This window comes from Eubalaena glacialis, chromosome 14 (assembly GCF_028564815.1).
Source record: "Eubalaena glacialis isolate mEubGla1 chromosome 14, mEubGla1.1.hap2.+ XY, whole genome shotgun sequence".
NCBI lineage: Eukaryota > Metazoa > Chordata > Mammalia > Artiodactyla > Balaenidae > Eubalaena > Eubalaena glacialis.
In genome coordinates, this window is record NC_083729.1 from 64,882,235 (window position 1) to 64,904,733 (window position 22,499).

Genomic DNA, 22,499 nt, shown 5'->3' on the forward strand with positions numbered 1-22,499 from the left:
GATAAATCCAAGGAGAAACACTCCAAGACACATATTAATCAAACTATCAAAAATTAAATACAAAGAACAAATACTAAAATCAGCAAGGGAAAAACAACAAGTAACACATAAGGGAATCCCCATAAGGTTAACAGCTGATCTTTCAGCAGAAACTCTGCAAGCCAGAAGGGAGTGGCAGGACATATTTAAAGTGATGAAAGAGAAAAACCTACAACCAAGATTACTCTGCCCAGCAAGGATCTCATTCAGATTTGACGGAGAAATTAAAAGCTTTACAGACAAGCAAAAGCTAAGAGAATTCAGCACCACCAAACCAGCTTTACAACAAATGCTAAAGGAACTTCTCTAGGCAGGAAACACAAGAGAAGGAAAAGGCCTACAATAATAAACCCAAAACAAAAAGAAAATGGTAATAGGAACATACATATCCATAATTACCTTAAATGTAAATGGATTAAATGCTCCAACCAAAAGACATAGACTGGCTGAATGGATACAAAAACAAGACCCATATATATGCTGTCTACAAGAGACCCACCTCAGACCTAGGGACACATACAGACTGAAAGTGAGGGGATGGAAAAAGATATTCCATGCAAATGGAAATCAAAAGAAAGCTGGAGTAGCAATTCTCATATCAGACAAAATAGACTTTAAAATAAAGACTATTACAAGAGACAAAGAAGGACACTATATAATGATCAAGGGATCGATCCAAGAAGAAGATATAACAATTGTAAATATTTATGCACCCAACATAGGAGCACCTCAGTACGCAAAGCAAATGCTAACAGCCATAAAAGGGGAAATCGACAGTAACACAATCATAGTAGGGGACTTTAACACCCCACTTTCACCAATGGACAGATCATCCAAAATGAAAATAAATAAGGAAACACAAGCTTTAAATGATACATTAAACAAGATGGACTTAATTGATATTTATAGGACATTCCACCCAAAAACAACAGAATACACATTCTTCTCAAGTGCTCATGGAATATTCTACAGGATAGATCATATCTTGGGTCACAAATCAAGCCTTGGTAAATTTAAAAAAATTGAAATCGTATCAAGTATCTTTTCCAATCACAACGCTATGAGACTAGATATCAGTTACAGGAAAAAATCTGTAAGAAATACAAACACATGGAGGCTAAACAATACACTACTTAATAACCAAGAGATCACTGAAGAAATCAAAGAGGAAATCAAAAAATACCTAGAGACAAATGACAATGAAAACACAACCCAAAACCTATGGGATGCAGCAAAAGCAGTTCTAAGAGGGAAGTTTATAGCTATACAAGCCTACCTTAAGAAACAAGAAACATCTCAAATAAACAACCTAACCTTACACTTAAAGCAATTAGAGAAAGAAGAACAAAAAACCCCCAAAGTTAGCAGAAGGAAAGAAATCATAAAGATCAGATCAGAAATAAATGAAAAAGAAATGAAGGAAATGATAGCAAAGATCAATAAAACTAAAAGCTGGTTCTTTGAGAAGATAAACAAAATTGATAAACCATTAGCCAGACTCATCAAGAAAAAAAGGGAGAAGACTCAGATCAATAGAATTAGAAATGAAAAAGGAGAAGTAACAACTGACACTGCAGAAATACAAAGGATCATGAGAGATTACTACAAGCAACTCTATGCCAATAAAATGGACAACCTAGAAGAAATGGACAAATTCTTAGAAATGCACAACCTTCCAAGACTGAACCAGGAAGAAATAGAAAATGTGAGCAGACCAATCACAAGCACTGAAATTGAGACTGTGATTAAAAATCTTCCAACAAACAAAAGCCCAGGACCAGATGGCTTCACAGGCGAATTCTATCAAACATTTAGAGAAGAGCTAACACCTATCCTTCTCAAACTCTTCCAAATATAGCAGAGGGAGGAACACTCCCAAACTCATTCTACAAGGCCACCATCACTCTGATACCAAAACCAGACGAAGATATCACAAAGAAAGAAAACTAGAGGCCAGTATCACTGATGAACATAGATGCAAAAATCCTCAACAAAATACTAGTAAACAGAATCCAACAGCACATTAAAAAGATCACACATTATGATCAAGTGGGGTTTATCCCAGGAATGCAAGGATTCTTCAATATATGCAAATCAATCAACGTGATTCACCACATTAACAAATTGAAGGAGGAAAACCATATGATCATCTCAATAGATGCAGAGAAAGCTTTCGACAAAATTCAACACCCATTTATGATAAAAACCCTTCAGAAAGTAGGCATAGAGGGAACTTTCCTCAACATAATAAAGGCCATATATGACAAACCCGCAGCCAACATTGTCCTCAATGGTGAAAAACTGAAACCATTTCCACTAAGATCAGGAAAGACAAGGTTGCCCACTCTCACCACTATTATTCAACATAATATTGGAAGTTTTAGCCACAGCAATCAGAGAAGAAAAAGAAATAAATGGAATCCGAACTGGAAAAGAAGAAGTAAAGCTGTCACTGTTTGCAGATGACATATACTATACATAGAGAATCCTAAAGATGCTACCAGAAAACTACTAGACTAATCAATGAATTTGGTAAAGTAGCAGGATACAAAATGAATGCACAGAAATCTCTTGCATTCCTATACACTAATGATGAAAAATCTGAAAGTGAATTTAAGAAAACACTCCCATTTACCATTGCAACAAAAAGAATAAAAGAGGAATAAACCTACCAAAGGAGACAAAAGACCTGTATGCAGAAAATTATAAGACACTGATGAAAGAAATTAAAGATGATACAAATAGATGGAGAGATATACCATGTTCTTGGATTGGAAGAATCAACATTGTGAAAGTGACTCTACTACCCAAAGCAATCTACAGATTCAATGCAATCCCTATCAAACTACCAAGGGCATTTTTCACAGAACTAGAACAAAAATATTTCACAATTTTTATGGAAACACAAAAGACCCCAAATAGCCAAAGCAATCTTGAGAAAGAAAAACGGAGCTGGAGGAATCAGGCTACCAGACTTCAGACTATACTACAAAGCTACAGTAATCAAGACAGTATGGTACTGGCACAAAAACAGAAATATAGTCAAGGGAACAGGATAGAAAGCCCAGAGATAAACCCACGCACATATGGTCACCTTATCTTTGATAAAGGAGGCAAGCATATACAGTGGAGAAAAGACAGCCTCTTCAATAAGTGGTGCTGGGAAAACTGGACAGCTACATGTAAAAGAATGAAATTAGAACACTCCCTAACACTATACACAAAAATAAACTCAAAATGGATTAAAGACCTAAATGTAAGGCCAGACACCATCAAACGCTTAGAGGAAAACATAGGCAAAACACTCTATGACATAAATCACAGCAAGATCCTTTTTGACCCAGCTCCTAGAGAAATGGAAATAAAAACAAAAATAAACAAATGGGACCTAATGAAACTTAAAAGCTTTTGCACAGCAAAGGGGACCATAAACAAGATGAAAAGACAACTCTCAGAATGGGAGAAAATATTTGCAAATGAAGCAACTGACAAAGGATTAATCTCCAAAACATACAAGCAACTCATGCAGCTCAATATCAAAAAAACAAACAACCCAATCCAAAAATGGGCAGAAGACCTAAATAGACATTTCTCCGAAGAAGATAAACAGATTGCCAACAAACACATGAAAGAATGCTCAACAGCATTAATCATTAGAGAAATGCAAATCAAAACTACAATGAGATATCATCTCACACCAGTCAGAATGGCCATCATCATAAAATCTACAAACAATAATTGCTGGAGAGGGTGTGGAGAAAAGGGAATCCTCTTGCACTGTTGGTGGGAATGTAAATTGATATAGCCACTATGGAAACAGTATGGAGGTTCCTTAAAAAACTAAAAATAGAACTACCGTACGACCCAGCAATCCCACTACTGGGCATATACCCTGAGAAAACCATAATTCAAAAAGAGTCACATACCAAAATGTTCATTGCAGCTCTATTTACAATAGCCAGGACATGGAAGCAACCTAAGTATCCACCAACAGATGAATGGATAAAGAAGTTGTGACACATATATACAATGGAATATTACTCAGCCATAAAAAGGAACGAAACTGAGTTATTTGTAGTGAGGTGGATGGACCTAGAGACTGTCATACAGAGTGAAGTAAGTCAGAAAGAGAAAAACAAATACCATATGCTAACACATATATATGGAATCTAAAAAAAAAAAGAAAATGGTCAGAAGAATCTAGGGGCAAGACGGGAATAAAGTTGCAGACCTACTAGAGAATGGACTTGAGGATACGGGGAGGGGGAAGGGTAAGCTGGGACAAAGTGAGAGAGTGCCATGGACATATATACACTACCAAACATAAAATAGATAGCTAGTGGGAAGCAGCCGCATAGCACAGGGAGATCAGCTCTGTGCTTTGTGACCACCTAGAGGGTTGGGATAGGGAGGGTGGGAGGGAGGGAGTTGCAAGAGGGAAGAGATATGGGGACATATGTATATGTATAACTGATTCACTTTGTTTTGTTATATTCACTTTGTTATAAAGCAGAAACTGACACACCATTATAAAGCAACTATACTCTAATAAAGATGTTAAAAAAAAAAAAAGAATCTAGGGGCCTGAGAAACAATACTTTTTAAAAGGAAGACACAGGTCTTTGAGAAAACAAAGCAATGAGCAGACCGTTATGTGTGGTTAGATAAGAGTAAAATCTGGAATCTGGAATCTATATCTATGTCTAAATCTAAATCTATATCTAAATCTATATCTGTATCTAAATCTATATCTAAATCTAAATCTAAATCTATATCTATATATCTATATCTAAATCTAAATCTATATCTATATCTATGGCAATTAGAGTGAAGGTCCCTTCCTTCTGCGCTTATTTTGCATATCAATGTCATTAAATTATATATGGCTAATTTCTTTGCAAAAATTACCCTTAGGACACCCTGATTTAAATATTTTTTAAAAATTTAATTTCCTATACAATGCAACCTTTAATGATAAGTTTATGTTGCATCTAAACACTTGTTTTAAGACTTAGAACTGTATGAATTTACTTCTCAGATGAAGTTAAGTTTACTCACCTAAAAGTTGTAAAGTACATACCCACACTGTGTTAATTCTCTATCTATGTGGGCTCACTGACTTTTAGTCTGTTACTCTTCCATGCCCGCCCCATCATCCATCATCCTAAGACTTGACTTCCATGTATTAGTTACAAAGCATCAAGACAGTGTTTTCACTTTCTGCCTGAGGCTTGTTTGTAATAAATTTTGTGATTCTAACAGATTCATTTCTTAGAAGTAATGTGAAAGTCAGTTTATCCCCATTATCCAGCAAAGCTCTCTAACTCCACATTGAGTCATATCAGTGCCCTGAATTTTCCAGCAGAAACCAAAGGCCAGTGTTAATTCTCTTATGGGGCAATGAAGAACTGTCCTAGAGATACCTGGTAACCATCAGATACTCCCTAGGTTCAGTCTTTGACAGAGGCACCAAGAGATGATTTACAGGAGGAAAGTTTTTCAAAAGAGGAACTCCTAAGCAAATTCTTGCCCATTCCTCCAATTTATTTGGCAAATTCATACTACACCATGACAAACACATGCATTAAAATATGTATGTGAAATAATGTAAAAAGTTATTTATAGAACTGATTAAAACTACACATATGGTGTGTATGTTTGAAAGGGAGCAGGACCCTGTGGGGCCCTCCTGGGTACAAATTCTTTCTGTGTCCCCCGTTTCTTGTTTGTAGGAAATAAGCTTCATTCAGCCTCCTTGACCTTCCCAGAGTTCTGAAGAGCAGATTCAAACAATTGTTTATAGGGAAGGGAAAGAATGCAGAAACTAAGGAGGATCAGTCAAGAAACAATAAGTGCAGCCCTGGTTCCTCCTCAAAGAATATACATAACAATATCTTTGAGTTCTTCTGTAGGAACTAAAGCCACCACGCAGGTGGAGGATGGTAACTTCAGGCTGAGCACAAGATTCCTGGAACACTGCCCTGTTACCTAACCACCAACCAATCAAAAGAAAGTCAGCACACAGTGGAAGATAATGAAGACTGACATCCTCCCCAAATGATTCTCCCTTTAAAAACTTTCATGGTCAAAACAAAAACAAACAAACAAAAAACTTTCATGGTTGAGCAGAATCTTTGGAGCTGGCTTTTGGACAGGAGTCTGCCATCTCCCCAGGTTGCTGGCCTCCTGAATAAAGCAAACTTTCTATTCCTACCAGCACTTGTCTCTTGAGTATTGGCTTTCAAGTGGTGAGCAGCCAAATCTGAGTTCAGTAATATGTTCACAAACCGAACTTGACAATGAATTTAAAAGACTGTTAAGTACGTAAGACTGAGCAAGCAGGCATGGGTCAAGGGTCAACATGCATATGCAGGAGTTTAGAAGGTACAAAGAGGGGCTGATGGCACCAGAAAGGCCCCACAGGCCTCTTGGGGTATCCACTCCAGACTAGACTCAGAAATTTGTCTTTTTATTGTCCCAGAGATGATTAGGTCCAGGGATATTGACTAACACTAACCAAGTTCACAAGGGTTGATGTATAAACCCAAAGGCCAATTTATTTAATTTACAATGAGATTTACAACAGTTATAAGGGTTATTTATTCTCATCTTCTAGCCCTTGCATTCTCTCCTTATAGGCAGCCATACATGGAAAGTCAAATTGTCATCAGAAAATTATAGAATCAGAATGAGGCACATTAGCAAAGTGATTCAAATGTTTAATAGACTCAGAATAAGATGTCTGGAATCCTCCATCCCTGCAAATGAGATTTGCCTGGGACTGGGACTAGAGAGGTGGAGACCTCTTAAATTGTTCTGGAATGAACCCATGAACTTCCATGGCTAACTCCCTGTGATTGAAAGTCTTTCCCCTTGCTAACCTAGGCGTCTCCTCTAAGGACCTTTAGTTATGCAGTGCGATTTGGGCATTACTGGAGAACCACTTCTTCCCAAAAAATGTACCCAGTAGTGCAGCTGGCAGGGATGGTGGGGCAGAGGTGTGGCATTCCCAGAGCTGTGGGGAATTGAATGGGGTGGGGAGGGCTTGCTCCCAGCTCATGCATTTAGTGAACACACATTATGTCTTCATTCAGGGGTAAGGAGGAGCCCACGGCTAAGTGAATGCCATCAGACAAAGCTACTGGCAAATTCTGAACTGGCTCCTTCAGGGAACACTTCTGGAGCCAAACTTCTCTGAGGGCTACTTGTCTGTGTGTCCAGAGGGCATTTGTAATTACCTAATGGGTCTGTCATTTATAGACTTGTCAGTCTCCCTCAGAGTCTGCCAGCACCTTCTCCTCACTGCCCCTCAGGAGATACCCCCTCCTACACCTGGATGTTCTCTCTTCCACCTCTGCTGTTCAGGGCCTAATTCAAAGGCTACCTCCTTCATGACAAAGCTCCCCCAGGGGCCCAGCTTGCAGAGACCACTCCTTCCTCTGACTCCCATGCACTTTGTCACATGCACAATAATACTGACAATGGTTAAAGCTTACTGAGTACCTTCTATGTGCCAGACGCTATGCTAAGCACTTTACATATATTATATCCTTCAATCCGCAAATCTATCGCCGAGGTAGGTCTGTCACTACTCTCATTGTGTAGGTAAGGAGACCCTTTGAGGATGAGGAGCCTGCCCAAGATCAAGCAGCTTATAAGAGACAGGGTTTGAGGGCAAGTCTTTTGACAGAGAGCCGTGTTCTCACCACTTCACACGTACTGCCCTGGTTTTTAGTTATCTGTGTGTATGAGCACACACCTGCCTTTTACACTAGATCGGGGTGGGAAAACCATGCCCTACAGGTTAAAAGCACACCACAGCCTGTTTTTATATGGCCAGCTAGCTAAGAATGGTTTTTAAATTTTTAAAAGGTTGTGAAAAAAAAAGAGAAGAAGAAAGCAGAGGAAGAAGAGATCATATACGAGCAAAAAGCCTGAAACACTGTCCGTTTGGCCCTTAACAGATACGTTTGTTGACACCTGCACCAGATGATAAGCATTCTGAGAACAGATTCATACTTTACTCCTTTTAATTCTCCCACAGGACCTAACACAGCATCCCCTAAAATGATTTTAGAATGAAAGAAGAAAGGCGTGGTGGATAAGACAAACTTTCCAAAGTTCTCCTAGATCCACAGGTTAGAGCTTCCCCTTTTCCACTACCCTAGGGATTGGTGTGGTATTGTAGTGACATCCACTGGTGTCCACTACAAAGACAGGGCATGACCTCTGAGATGCCTGTCCAAGAGGGGGATGGTTTTGCAAAACTCCACCACCTATACTCTCATGGGCAACTTGAAGAATTCTAAAAGTTCTGGTTGGCATGAGAAGCACAACTGCGGCCAATGCATAAAGTGCATAGTTTTACTATTACATATGTGTAAAAGATATGTTTGGAGTGTCTGCTCTGCTGCCATCCATACCGATGTAGTCTCCAGGCAATGGCTGGCCCTTCCATACTTCTCCGTAACTCTGATCTGGGGCACAATGATGGGACAACCAAAGTTGGGCAAATTAGATTATCTCTGAAGAATTAGAAATTGGTGGATTGAGGAACACATTCTGGGATGGTCCCTTGTAGAGTAGATGTAAGCAGAGAGGCTGAGGAATGGCCTAGGGCAGGGACAAGTGGAAGAAGCTGGCTGCAGAAGGGTAAAAGAAGATACCCAGAGAGAGGCAGAGACCAGAAGCAGAAAAAAGAGAACAGCTTGGCTTCCCAGGCCCAGCCCTTGAGAGATCTGACTGTCCCTGGGTACCATGAGGTCACCCTGTGTTCTGCCGATGCTCCCTCTTTTTGCATAAGTTAGCTTGAATGGGCTTCTGTTACTTGCAGCCTAAAATATCCTGACAATGACAGTGGCATTTCTCTTTCCCTTGGGCATCATGCACAGGTTCTGACAGCTCACTTGAGCTTGGGCTGTAGTTGCAGAGCTAGACATATCAGATGGGGGTGGGAGGAGCTCTTGACTTTAGCATAAAGAGTTCCTGCCAAAGGAGCTCTCCTCATTGAACTAGCCTTACTATCACACTCTCTGGCCAGCTAATCTAACCTTACCATCCTCAGTCCACTGTGTGAGGCCTTGCATCACTGCCTGGCTGTCGCTATGGATGTGGACTGGTGCTTCCCCAACCTGACTGCAGGCCCTTTGAAGGTGGCCCCTTCTGGTCTGCTAGGCCTCATGCAGACCTGCCCTGGCTGTGCTAACTGTAAGTGATCACTAAGTCCCCAGGGGATGAATGACCCTAGCACAGTCCCCATCCTGTGTTCACACAACTCACAGGTGAGAGTGCTGGCTAGAATCCGGGACTTTGAGGCCTGGGGGAACCATGCCCACTTCTACCTGGGACTTGGTCCAGGTTCTGATTCATAAAAAATCACTTTTTCCCTCCTGGTATTTATCCGAAGAAATAAAAACACCAATTAGAAAAGATATACGCACCCTTATGTTCATTACAGCATTATTTACAATAGCCAAGTTATGGAAGTGTCCATCAACAGATGAATGGATAAAATATATATATGTATACACATATATATTCCGTTATATATGGAATATTAGCCATAAAATAAATGAAATCTTGCCGTTTGTGACGTGGATGGACATAGAGGCTTTTATGCTAAGTGAAATAAGTCAGAGAAAGACAAATACTGTATGATTTTATTTATATGTGGAATCTAAAAAACAAAACAAAAGAACAGACATAATAAAGCAGATACAGCGTCATAGATACAGAGAACAAACAGGTGGTTTCCAGAGGAGAGGGGGCTGAGGGAAGGAGAAAAATAGGTGAGAGAGACTGAGGTACAACCTTCCAGTTGCAAAATACATGAGTCACAGATATGAAACGTACAGTGTGGGGAATATAGTCAAAAGCTATATAATAACTTTGTATGTTGACAGATGGTAACTAGATTTATTGTGGTCATCATTTTGAAATGTAGAGAAATACTGAATCACTATGTTGTGTAACAGGAACTAACATAGCGTTATAGGTCAATTATACCTCAAAATCCAACAAACAAACTTATAGTAAAAGGGATCAAATTTGTGGTTACCAGAGGTGGTGGTGGGGGTAGGGAGAATTGGATGAAAGTGGTCAAAAGTACAAACTCCCAGTTATAAGATAAATAAGTCTGAAGGCTGTGATGTACACATGCTAAATATAATGAACACAGCTGTGTGTTATACAGGAGAGCTGTGAAGAGAGTAAATCCTGAGTTCTCATCACAAGGAAAACAATTTTTCTTCTATTTCTTTAATTTTGTATGAGATGATGGATGCTCACTAAACTGACTGTGGTCATCACTTCATGATGTGTATAAGTCAAAGCATTATGCTTTACACCTTCAACTTATTCAGTGCTGTATGTCAGATATCAGTATTTGACTAGAGGAGAGAGAAGGAAAGACCATGTTAGATATTGGATGTGAAAGTAGCTTGACAATGATGAATAGTATGATTATTCGAGCCAGTAGATAAGCATCAAGTCAGAGTCAGACAACCTTAAAATCTTTCCTCTGACCATAAATCCCCATGCATGGCTCCACTATGGCCAGGGTCTGGAGCTGCTTACCTGCCTCAGAACCACTTGGCAATCTGCAACTCCTCCAGTCAGCTCTTCCACTCTGCTCTCTCTTCAGATGAGAGATAGTATGGGAATTATCAGCTCAGAACTCTCAACTCCTGCTCAGAGCCCCCAAACCTTGCTGCAACTTCCCTGCCCCCTGCTCCCTCGGGCCTGTCACAGGGCACAGGTGTGGGCCTTTCTGGCTGGGGGAGCCCCCAAACTGCACCCAGGGCCCTGCACCCTCCATCCAGCAGGCCCTCTCTCCCTCTTGCATCTTTAAACACTCTCTTTCATCTGGCCCCTTTCCATCAGCACTCAATACACTCCCATCTTTCTCAAAAAAACAAAAGCCTCCCTTGACCCCATGTTCGCCTTGAGAGACTCCTGCCCTTCACAGACAAGCACATTAGAAGAACTGTCCAAAAGAACCCACCTTGGTCCTCCTGACTCTCTTCTCCACCCTCTGTCCCCGTCCCTCCCCCGAGACCGTTGTGTCCCTCCATCCTGTGGATACTCTTCAGTTCTTCCTCTACTTTTTGGCCACTCCCCATCTTGCCCCTGTTTCCTGGACACAGCACTCTTCTCATTCCCCTCCTACCTCTCTGGCTGCCCCTTCTCAGTCTCCATTGTGGGTTCTGCTTCCTTTGCCCATCCCTCAAATGTTAGTGTTCTAGGGGGCTCTGTCCTGGGTGCTCTCCTCATTTCACAGATCTTGGGGGCAACCTTATCCTTTTCTTTGGGTTTGATTTCTACCTAGATGCTAATGGCTCACAAATCTATGCTTCTCCTCTGAACTCCAGGTCTCTATGTCTACATGGTGATCTGCTGGATATCTCCACTTGGAGTTTCCTCAAACATAACATGTTCAAAACTCATCATCAAGCTCCCCAAAAGAAAACAAAGCAAAATACCCAACACAACAAAACCTTACTCTTCCTCTTGTGTTTCCTAAATTGATACCACTTGCTCAAGCCGGAAACCTGGGCATCTCCTTGACTATCCTTCTCTCCCACATGCCATCTGTCATTAAGTCCTGTTAAGATATGTCTCAAATCCAGTAAAAAGATCAGTGGTTGCCAAAAATTAGGAAGGAAAGAGTGATGAATAGGCAGAGGACAGGCAATTTTTAGGGCAGTGAAACTACTCCATGTGATACTGTAATGGTGGATACATGTCACTATACATTTATCTAAACCCATAGAAAGTACAATACCAAATATGAACCCTAATGTAAACTATGGACTTTGGGTGATAATGATGTCAATGTAGGTTCATCAATAGTGACAAATGTACCACTCTGGTGGAGGATGTTGATAATGGGGGAGGCTGTGCATGTATAGGGCCAGGCGGCACATGGGAACTCTGTACATTTTGCTCAGTTTTGCTGTGAATCTAAAACTGCTCTAAATAATAAAGTATATTTAAAAGGAAATACAGATACACTATACATTATATATATATAATTATACGCTCAAAAAATATGTCTCAAATCCACACCTTCTCTATATTCCCACTGTCAACATCTTGGTTGAGAATCTCATCACCTCTCACCTGGACCAGCCTCCTAACTGGCCCAGTCTTACCTTCTTTTATACATTCTTCACATTAAAGCCTGAGTGATCTCTCTCAAACACACAATCCTGTCCCTCTCCCACCCCAAACCCCTCAGTGGTCCTCCAAAGCTCTCAGCATCAAGTTCAAACTCCACAACATGGTCTGCATAGGACCTGCATCATTGGCCACTCCCTCTCTAGTCCAGCTACAGGGAACTTCTGCCGCTTCTTCTCTGTTTCCCCTGTTCCAGGGGCCTCTTCCCCCTTCTGTACCCTCTCTTGGATAACTTTGACCCATCCTTCAGGTGTCTATGTGAACAACTCTTCTTCCTGCACATCTGCCTTGATCCCTCCTGTCTGGGTTAAGTGCCCCTACACTGTGCTTTCTTAGAAACTCATCACCAAGTATCTAGTTATTTAGCTCTGTGCCCCATTAGACTGAGAGCCTGAGCGAGCAGGGATGGCATCTGCCATGTTTTTTGTATCTCTAAGCACCTGGCTCAGGGCTTACAGACAGTAAACATTTGGTAAATAGTAGTTGAATGAATGAGTGAGGTTTGTTGATGTCTATACTAAGAACTCTCAGCTCCCCGCTCTGCTTTCTACGTACACAGGGCTGCTGTGGCGCCATAAGGGTGATCCCAGGTGAGTGGTGAGACCAGAGGGCTGGGGCATCTTCTGCCCCAGACTAAGAGGTAAAATGATGGTAGGAGAACATGCTACAAGGTAGTAAGCAGGAACAGTTTCAGGGTTGAGACAAAGTTCAGGCTTCTTCCATCATGTACAGAGTGAGAAAGCATGCCCGCCTATGTGTGGAGGGGCTTTTGAAAATGTACTGATCTGGTCTGACCCAACTAAGCTGACCTACTTCTCCTGCCCCTCTTTCTGCCCTTTCCTGGTCATGGCAGGAATCTTTTCAGAGCATATGTGTCTTATAAGAACATTCCGGCAAGTTCACGCTTTTGGTCTGCTCTGAGTTGAGATCAGAGGCAGCTTGGATTTGGAGTTTGCTTTCAGAATTCATGGAAGGCTCAAAGCTCTATTTTTGAGTAAACCCAAAAGCCCCTCCACACTTGGCTGGCTTCCAGCCCAGATCATTCTCCTTCCCTTTGTCCCCTGCAGCCAGGCAGATTCAAGCTTGAGAGACAATGGAATTATGGGTAAATTGTTTGCTCACAGTGAGGGGGTCCATCCCGCGCCACCCAACCCAAGCCTCCCTTCAGGCAAGGTCAGTATCAGCAAACAGCTAGCTGCCGGGAACGCTAAAGAGACAAATTTAATAAAAATCTATCTGATTAACAGCCTGACCTACCAGCATTGATCACATTAGAAATGACGCCCGCACACACAATCCCCATCATGCACAAAGGGCCAGGCTCAGTGGAGCTCAAAAAACCAGTTAAATCTGTCCAGTGGTGATTCTTTCCCCAAGGGCCCAAAACATCCCCCAAACTAATAACCCCCAGAAAAGCACTGCCGGGGAAAATTCCTTGCGGATTTGAGATTTTCACTCTGTTAATCTCCTAACTCAATAAAGCAAACACTCCCGCAACAAATTAAATACTTTTATTAAAAGGTCCCCTCCTCCAATCTCTTTGATGTGGGTACAAACCTGCAACCCTCTCAGGGCCTGAGTGTCCACGTGAGGGGTTGTTCCCGCCTCCTATCATTTTCTCCTGTTATTCCAAGAAGGCCCAGAACCCACTAGGATTTGCTGATTCTTGGATTCTGGAAACTTTCGAGACCTCTGGCTTCCCTGTGTAGATCGCACAGCCTGTCCACTGAGGGAAATTCTTCCCATTTTTTGGTGGGGTGACAGGCCCCAAACAGGCCTGGCCCGGAGCACCTCTACTGATGCAGTTTGCCAGGAGGAACCCCCAGCACAGCTGTCCAGGCCAAGGCGGACTTGCTCACCGATAACCAAACCCTGTCTCTGACCTCTGCAGAGGCCTACTGCTCAGACCTCCAACAGTGAGCTGCAAACCAGCCACGGGGAGCTGGAGAGAAGATTAAAGGAGGCTGGGGTGGAGAAAGGAGCTCGAGATAAGGAGGCCTGAGCGGCTCTCCCCCCACTGCTTCCTGCCCAAAGCTGGCCCTCAAGATGCTCCTCTCTCCATCAACCTGGAATTGGGTTCAGCTGTTTAACTTCCTCCAGCCTCCACTTTCCTCTCGCTATGGGTTTGAGGTCCACTAGGGTTATACTGGGGCCCTTCCCAGGTCTCCTTAAATGCTGTCCTTGGAAAGCCTGCCTTGTGGGGAAACACCCTGGTTTGCAGATGGTAACCCCAGTACCCTTTATATTTTAAAGGAGCCTTCTTCCAGAAACATCATTATCTACAGTTTATCACTTTCATTGCAGGGTCTATAGTGAGCAAGACTCTATGGATCCACACTCAGAGAGAAACTGGGTATTTCGTGTCCCTGAGAGACCTGGGGCCTTCTCAGCAAGGGCTCTGTGGGTGCGTATGATAGGCCCTCATGGAAAGTCTGGCCCTGGCAATTATTGCCAGGGATTCTGAATGCACACCTTGCCCAGGGTGGGGAGAAGTCACCCTCTCCCTACTGGGCCTTGGAGAACGCCTTTCTCAACTTTCCTTCTCTCTATATGCCCACCTTGGACAAGAAAGGCATTTGCCCAGGGAGGTACAAGCCCCTCAGAGGCATTAAGCCACAGTAGCACAGACTGGGCCCTGGTCATTTGAAATGTCCTCCCCTCTCTTATCAGCCCTGGATGGATGTCCTGGGCTCTGTGGCTGTCGCCGTTTATCTCTCACACCAGTTGAATTCCCTCCAGACTTATGTCCTCCCATGGAAATCAAAACAGAGTCCCTGGAAGTTGAAGGAAGGGGAGAGAAGTGGCTGAGAAAATGGGGAAAACATGACAAAATTCATAAGCACTCAAGTTGGAGAGTCAGATAGCCCTGGGCTAGCATCCAGACTCAGCTACCTGCAGGATCTGACCCTTGCATCTCTTTGACCCTCTAAACCTAACTATCCTCATCTATAAAATGAGGATAATAATATTTCCTGCCTCCTCAGGGTCATTGTGCAGCCTGAATGAGATGAGCCTGCGAATTGTTTAGCATTAGTAGTAAGGGCTCATTGAATGGTCTGATAAGAAGAGGCTCCACAGCTTCCAGACAGGGATTGGGCCCAGCCATGGGGCTAGGAATTCATTCCTTCTGAGGCCTGCAGGAATTTGCTAGTCACTCAATGGCCTTTTTTCTTTTTCTTTTTTTGTTTTTCCAGGAGAGATTGGAGGGGGAAGCTTGGGAATGTTAAATCCGCACTTCGTTCTACAGAACAGCTACTGAGGTGAGTGAGGTTGGTAGGTAAGGAAGGGGCCCAGGCTGTGATTGGGGCAGCTGCCAGGTCCTGGGTGTCATGGTGGCCCCCAGGCAAAGCCACCTTGGGCACAGCTGGCAGTTAGTTCAGGCATTCTCAACGGCGGCAATATCAGCCCCAAGGGGGCAAGAATTGGTTCTTAGGAGAGCAAAAAAGTTTAAGGTATTACAATGGTTTGTGGCACTCCAAAGCTCAAACCTACCTGACAAAATCTAATTTCTTAGCATTTCATTTCTCTCATTAGCAATAAATTTAATTCTATTTTAACAAAGTTAATTTAAATTTAAAAATTTGGGAGGGACGTTAATACAAAAAAAGGTTGAGAAACATTGGTATGCTCTGCTTGCAGACTCTCAACTTCTGTCCCAGGGTCCCTCCTCCTCTCACCAGCCCCTCTTGCTGCCCCTACTGTATTCTGCCTTCTCCTTGAGCTCTTGGCAGCATTTGATGCTGCTGATCAGTCCAGCTCAGTTTAGAGGCTGCTCTGCCCCAGGCACTGGGTATGGCCAGCGCTACTCCTTACCCTGATTCTCCCTTGGCTCCCGTGACTTCACCGTATGGTTCTCCTGCAGCCTTTTGGCTCTTCTCTTCCTTCTACTGCCCCTCTATACACAGCTCTCTCTGCTCCCCACGTGTGCCTCCAGAGTTACGCTCTTCTTGTCCTGCCCCAGACTCTGCCAAATCCCTTTGCTTCAGTGCTCACTGGAGCTCCCCAAGTGGGTTTTTCCTGGCACGCATTCTTCTTCCTCCAGGAAGCACTCCTATCTGCCCCAGCCTGCTTGGTGCTTTCCCTTCTACAACATTTAGTTTGAACCACTTGACATGAAAGGATATATGCTCTTGTGTTATTCTCTCATGGTTTCATGGGTGTCTGTTCTACTTTCCCACCAGGATTTTCATTTCTCTGAGGATGAGACAAAGTCATAAGTTTCTGTTTGCTCCTTAGCATCCAGCCCAGTTCTGCACACCAAGGAAGGCAAGTAGGTGGGTCTTTGGGGGCCAGGAAGCGCCCTAGTAGAACTCAAGGTATGAGATGCCACTGGTCAGCTCAGGCTGGGCCCAGGCAGACTGCAGTGGAAAGTCCCCTCTACCTCTCTCCGGGATTCTGCCTCACCTGGCCGACTCCTTCCACTCCATCTGGTCTCCGTCGTGCTGCAGAGTGTCCATCTCTGTGAAGAGGGTGGGGTTGGGAGCCTCATCTTCCTCCCCCAGGATGTCCTGGAGCTGCTCAGCAGCTGGAGACCCTGCAAAAGGAGGGCAACAGGTTCTGCTGAGTGCCCCATGGGAGGTAGAGGCCAACTGAAATGGAGCAGGAGCCAAGTGCAAGGGCAAAGTATTTCCTAATTCAGTAAAACGAAGTCCACCCTCTGGGCAAAGCTAGACTCAAGTTTCTGTGGATTGGATGTGGGTGGGATATTCTTCGAGATAAAAGACATGAAAGGATTTAGTCTGTATTCAGACTCCTGGGTCTTGTAGCTGACACTGAAGAAAGATGGAAAATGGCCAAAGCCAGGGCAGCAGCAAGGACAGGGAACAGAACAAATAAGTGAGGGGAGAAAAACTCTGTCCCAACTTCAGCATAACATACCCAGAGGGATCCCTTTTCCACTGGACTCCACACAGTCAACTCCCAGCATTGGCCTTGAAGGGGCAATCAGACATGTGAAAGGATGTGCTTGTACCAGTGTGGCACGTGGGCCCACTTTCTTCACGTGCAACGTAACAGTCTGTCCCTGAGCTCCCAGTCTGCTTTCCAACTGCCCAGGGGATGTTGCCTTCTGGGTGTCTCTCAGGCACCTCAAGTCAGCATTCTGACACGGAACACGTACTCTTCCCCAAACATGCTTCTCCTGCCTTCCCTCCTTGCCTCCCTCCCTCCCCTCCTCCTTTTCTTCCTCCCTCCCTCCTCCCTCCCTCCCTCCCTCTCTTCCTTCTTTCTCTCACTCAATATTTAATGAATGCCTACTATGTGCCAGGCATTGGTCTAGGTGTAGGGAAACAAAGCTGTGAAGGAGGCCCATATATTCTTGATCTCTTGAGCCTCTCCAGTGGCAGATACAGACAATAAACAAGTAAACAAATCCATAAAAAATCATTTCAGTGATAAGTAGTAATAAGTGTTCTGAAAAGAAAAAAAGAAGACCACGGAGCTATATTAGATAGCATGGTCAAGAAAGGCCTCTCTGAGGAGGGCGTATTTGAATTGGAACTTGAAAAATGAGAATGAGCCACTTCTGCATATCTGGAAGAAGAGTGCTGCCAGCGTGCCAAAGACCTGAGGTGGGGTGTGTTGGTTAGTGTGTCTAGGGCATGGTGGGCCAGAGAGAGAGAGGTCTCACACAACATTGAATGCCTTGGTTAGAGGCATAACTGTCCACCCAACCGCACAGGCTAGACACCCTGGCATCATTCTCACCTCACCTCTTTCTCTCACCTCCACTCCCACAATAAAAGTTTTCGAGAATACTCTCCTTCCTCACCAATCCCATTGCCCCTGCTCTGGTTCAATCTCTCACTGTCTTTAGGCTTCATCAAGTCTTCCTCTTCCTCCAAGCCCCTCTATCTCCTCAGTTTATCATCCCTTTGGCCTTCACTTATTTCTCCATGGACTCCCAATGATCAATAATTTCAACTACCCTTCTCATCACAGTCTCCACTCTCTTACTCCTTGACTTCCCAATAAAACCAGGCAGCTGATGCCCAAACAAGAATTCACTGGGCCAATCTCCACCTCTTCAAATGTGTCCTGGGGTGCAGGGAGAGGCAGTGTGGTATGGTGGTACGGTGGATGCAAGGCACACGCTAGGCTTTCAATCCAGTTAGACGTGGGTATGAATCTCAGAGTTGCTACTTACTCATGAGTGAATTCAGTCTGAGTGAACAGGGTTATTGTCCCAATAAATCAGGTAAGGAGGATAACACACGTGACACAGGGCCTGGAATATAACAGGTGTCAATCCCCCTTGCCACCAAGCTTAGCACCCAGGCTCATGAGCCCCTCTGGAGAAAACTACCCAGCTGTACAAATGGGGGGTTTCCACTGTTAACAGGTCTCAGAAGTACAGCCACTTCCACTCATCCTTGCACGCCCTTTCCCATGTTCCTCGATGCCACCACTAACCTTTGCTCCTCTCTGCAAGCCTCTTGACCTGTCTCTTATCCCACACCACCAAGAAAATAAGACCTCCAGGCATGAAATCCATCAACTTCCTCCTTTCCAGTCCTTCTGTGTCCTTACCACTGCTGCAGTCTATCTCTGAACAAGACTTCTTCCTCTAGCCTATCTCTGGCCCCGTCTATTCCCTTCTACTGGATCCTTATTTCGTCAACCAACCTTTCCTTAACTGGGTCGTCAACTTCTCTCCCTCCACCCTCTTTCTCTCAACCGATAAACAGCTCTTCCTACCACGAAACACCTTCCCCTGATCCTGCCTGCCTTCTAAGCTCTGCTGCTCTCCTTTTCCCTTCTCTCTCCTCAACTTATTGAAGGGGAGGTCTACACTCGCTGTCTCCACTTCCTCCTTACCTAATCACTTCCCAACCTGCTGCAACTGATTCATCCCCACCACACTAAGGACATTGACTAAGGCAGAGATTTTAAACTGGCAGCTCAAAGATGTGTTTAATTCAGCCCTCATAGAGTATAAAAGTTTTTGAAATTGTTGCTAATATAAAGAATTATGAGATTGCATATAAAAATCTAGATTTCTGACTTTTCTTGAAAATTCAGATACTCTTATGACAGTGCCCATATTCCTACCTGGCAACAATCAATTAGAGCTGAGTGATGGATGAGAATATGCATTTTAGTTGGCCACAGTCCCCACTACTCCCTATTATTACCCTGTTAATCTCATTTATGCTAAGCACCCAAGTTTACAACCCTGCTCTCAGATCTCTCTTGTTGTTTTATTCTCAAATCAATAAGTCAATAAAATCAATCAAACCTACGACACTGTGAAGCTATGGTCTGGCTTATCTCTCTGGGACATGAGTGGTGCTGACTGCTCCCTCTGAACTGAAATGCTCTTGGTTCTTATAAGATAGCACTTTCTTGATATTTTTTCCTATCTCTTTGAGGACTCCTTCTCAGCGTCCTTCCCTGGCCCTTCTTGTATGTCTCACTTAAATCTTGATCTTCCCCAGGATTCCTCCTTGGCCTTCTTGTCTCCTCTCTTTCTACACCCCTACTGGACCACCTCATGTTCTTTTTGGTGTCACCCTATAGCCGAGGTCACCCGTGTCTCTAGGTCCTGACTTACTGAGCATTTCCAACTGCCAGCTGGACTGCTCCATCTGGGAGTTCTCCAGCCTTCTCGAGTCAGTCTCAACATATTCAAAGCAGCCTGGCTACCCAGCCGTCCAGAGGAGAAATGTTGGGCTCACTCCTGAAGCTTCCTTCTCTCTCATCATCCATGTGCAATCAGACACTAACGTCTTCCACTCACTTCCTGACTATTTTTTAGCTCTCTCCCTTTTTCCCACCATTGCCACCACCTTTGTTCAGGTTCTCATTATCTCCTATTCCTATCATCGCAAGAGCCACCTACTGCTCCCACTGGCTCTGCTTGCCCCATCCATCCCATTCCCTATGTAGCAGCAGAGTTTGCTTTAAGACATTTCGAACATGTTCACATGGCAAACTCCTGGGAGTCATGGTGCTCTTTGAACAGCACCATAAAATATTGTGCATATGAGTTAGAAATAATTTTACTAGCAGAGAATACTACCAATTTATCTGTATATAGCTCAATGGACTGCATTTATTTAAATGGATTTTTATTTCCGAATTTTTCTACTACTTTAAACTTAGTCCTTTTTATTGACTTATTGATTATTGACACTTGCTAGCAGACGTCAAAGGTTTAAGGACATTTTATAGACGAAAATTTAACAATTGAACAAATAACTTTATTTTTTCCTTAAACTGGGAGAAGACTATGACTGCTTGATTCTGAGAGGGCACACCAATTCTCCACAAGATCAGAGTTCAAGAACTACTCTTTTAAAATATAGATTTGGTCATGTTACTCTCCAGGTGAAAAACATTCAATAGCTCTCTATTACCTAAAGCCTAGGGTCTATGACATGGCTCAAAACATCCCTCATGATCTGGCCCTAACCTGCCCTAGTAGGTTCTGTCATGTTCCTCATCCAGACACCCCAGACTCCAGCCACCCTGGACCCCGGATACTCTGGACCGCAGTTACCCTGGACCCCAGCCACCCTGGACACCAGCCATCCTTAAGCCCAGACGCTGTGGACCCCAGCCACATCAGACCACACACAGTTCTCTGAAGAGGAGAGCACATCACTCCTTGGACCTTTTGTGCCTACCATTCCCTAAATCTGCAATCCCCTTCTGCCTTCATGGCCAAATAAGAAGGCATATAAATGGAACAGTCATGAAATGATGAGACCCGACAGAGAGGGGGATGCCTGAACCAGCCCTGTCTGGGGCATTACCTGCTCCCTGGAGTAGCTGAGCGCTGGGGTCTCCGGCTGTGGACACTGCCTCTGGCCCCAGCCTGTTTCTGCTGCTGCCACCCTGGCTGCTGCCTTCACACGTCCTCTTCCCCACCAGCAGAGCACAACAAACTCACTTTTGTTTCCAGTTAAGCACCAGGGGAGGTGTGGGGAGAGGAGAAGAGGGAGAGGGAAAGAGAGGGAGAGGGGGAGGGGGTGGGGGGAGAGAAAAGGAATGTATGAAAGACTGGGGAAGTGGAGAGAGGGTTGTATGTGAGAAGATGTAGTAAGCACGAGAGGAAAAAATATTGAGAGTGAATTAAAGATACTGTGAGTATAAGAGAATTGTGTGTGTGTGTGTGTGTGTGTGAGAGAGAGAGAGAGAGAGAGAGAAAGGCAGGGGGGAGAGTGAGAGAGAGCTCTCAGGTTCTCAGGCACGGTGGAGAGAGAAGGGCTCTGTGGCCGGGGCAGCCGGGTCTCCACAGCAGCAGAGGGTGGCAGCTGCAGGCTCGAGAGGACTGGCAGAACTGCCCCTTCCCCCTCCCCCATGGGCCCTTCCTGCCGAGCCGGGGGCCCAAGGGGAGCCCAGGCACCTCTCCTCAGGCCCCTTTATAGAGGCAAAGGTAGGATTTTCCTTGAGACTCCCCGGGGCCTCCTAAAGGGCCTTGGCTGCAGGTGAGCCGGCTAGAGCAGGGCCTGTCCTGGCCCGTGGATTCTCTCAGCCGCACAGCCCCAGGGTGGAGGTGGAGTTGTAGGGGGAGAGTTGCTGGGGGGTCTCATGTTCCACAGCAACCACGCTTGGTCAGTAATATTCCATGCAGCCGGCTTCTCTCCTTCCCCAACTTTAAACCCAAACTCCTGACCCTTCCCCTCTTAGTCTGCTTCTAAGACAAAATGCCAACTATCACTCAGTGGACATTTTCCGAGAGCCCATGGACAGTGGGAACGGGTCACTTCAGGGTGTGTGCTGAGCCCTCCTGGGGAATTATTTCGCTCTGCTAAGAAACTCCTAATCTCCTGGGTTTGGTTCAACAAGTGCTTAGTGAATACTTACAGTGTGCCAAGGTTGATTAGAGGTCATGAGTGGCTGCTGCTCCAAGGAGCTCTGAACCCTGAATTCACTAAGTCTCAGAGCTGGGAGAGAGCTTAGCGATGGATGAGAGGGTGAGAGGATGAGAAATCTGAGACCTAGTTTACAGCACAGAAGGCCCCACCAGGCCCCAGGTTAGGACAGCAGTCTGCTGACGCCCTCACCCTGCACTGCCCTGTGCTCCCTTACCATGTCTTCATGCCTGAGGCTCAAGGATCAAGTGTGCCGACTTTAAAGCTGAGAACATAGCAGCAGAGGGTCAGGGCTGTGTATTTAGGTGCGGGGCCCCCACCAAGGACTTCCTGCTTTGGTGGGCTCCTTAGCAGGGCAGGGCAGTGAGTAGATGGGCCCCTCTAAAGGTCCCAGGCTCTACAGTTCGTACCGCACTGTGGCTGAAGTCGGCCCATTTCTTCCTGAGCACCACGGGGCAGACCTTG

At 44.5% G+C, this 22,499-nt stretch overlaps 1 protein-coding gene across 1 annotated transcript in view; it reads right to left on the bottom strand.

Annotated features, from left to right (window-relative positions):
• Nucleotides 1–22,499, bottom strand: part of SLC4A5 (solute carrier family 4 member 5) — a 94,095-nt gene that overhangs the window by 58,799 nt on the left and 12,797 nt on the right. Inside the window, exon 3 of the mRNA XM_061211429.1 lies at nucleotides 16,621–16,750. Within this exon, the coding sequence (XP_061067412.1) occupies nucleotides 16,621–16,750 (130 nt within the window). The remainder of the gene's footprint in view (nucleotides 1–16,620; nucleotides 16,751–22,499) is intronic.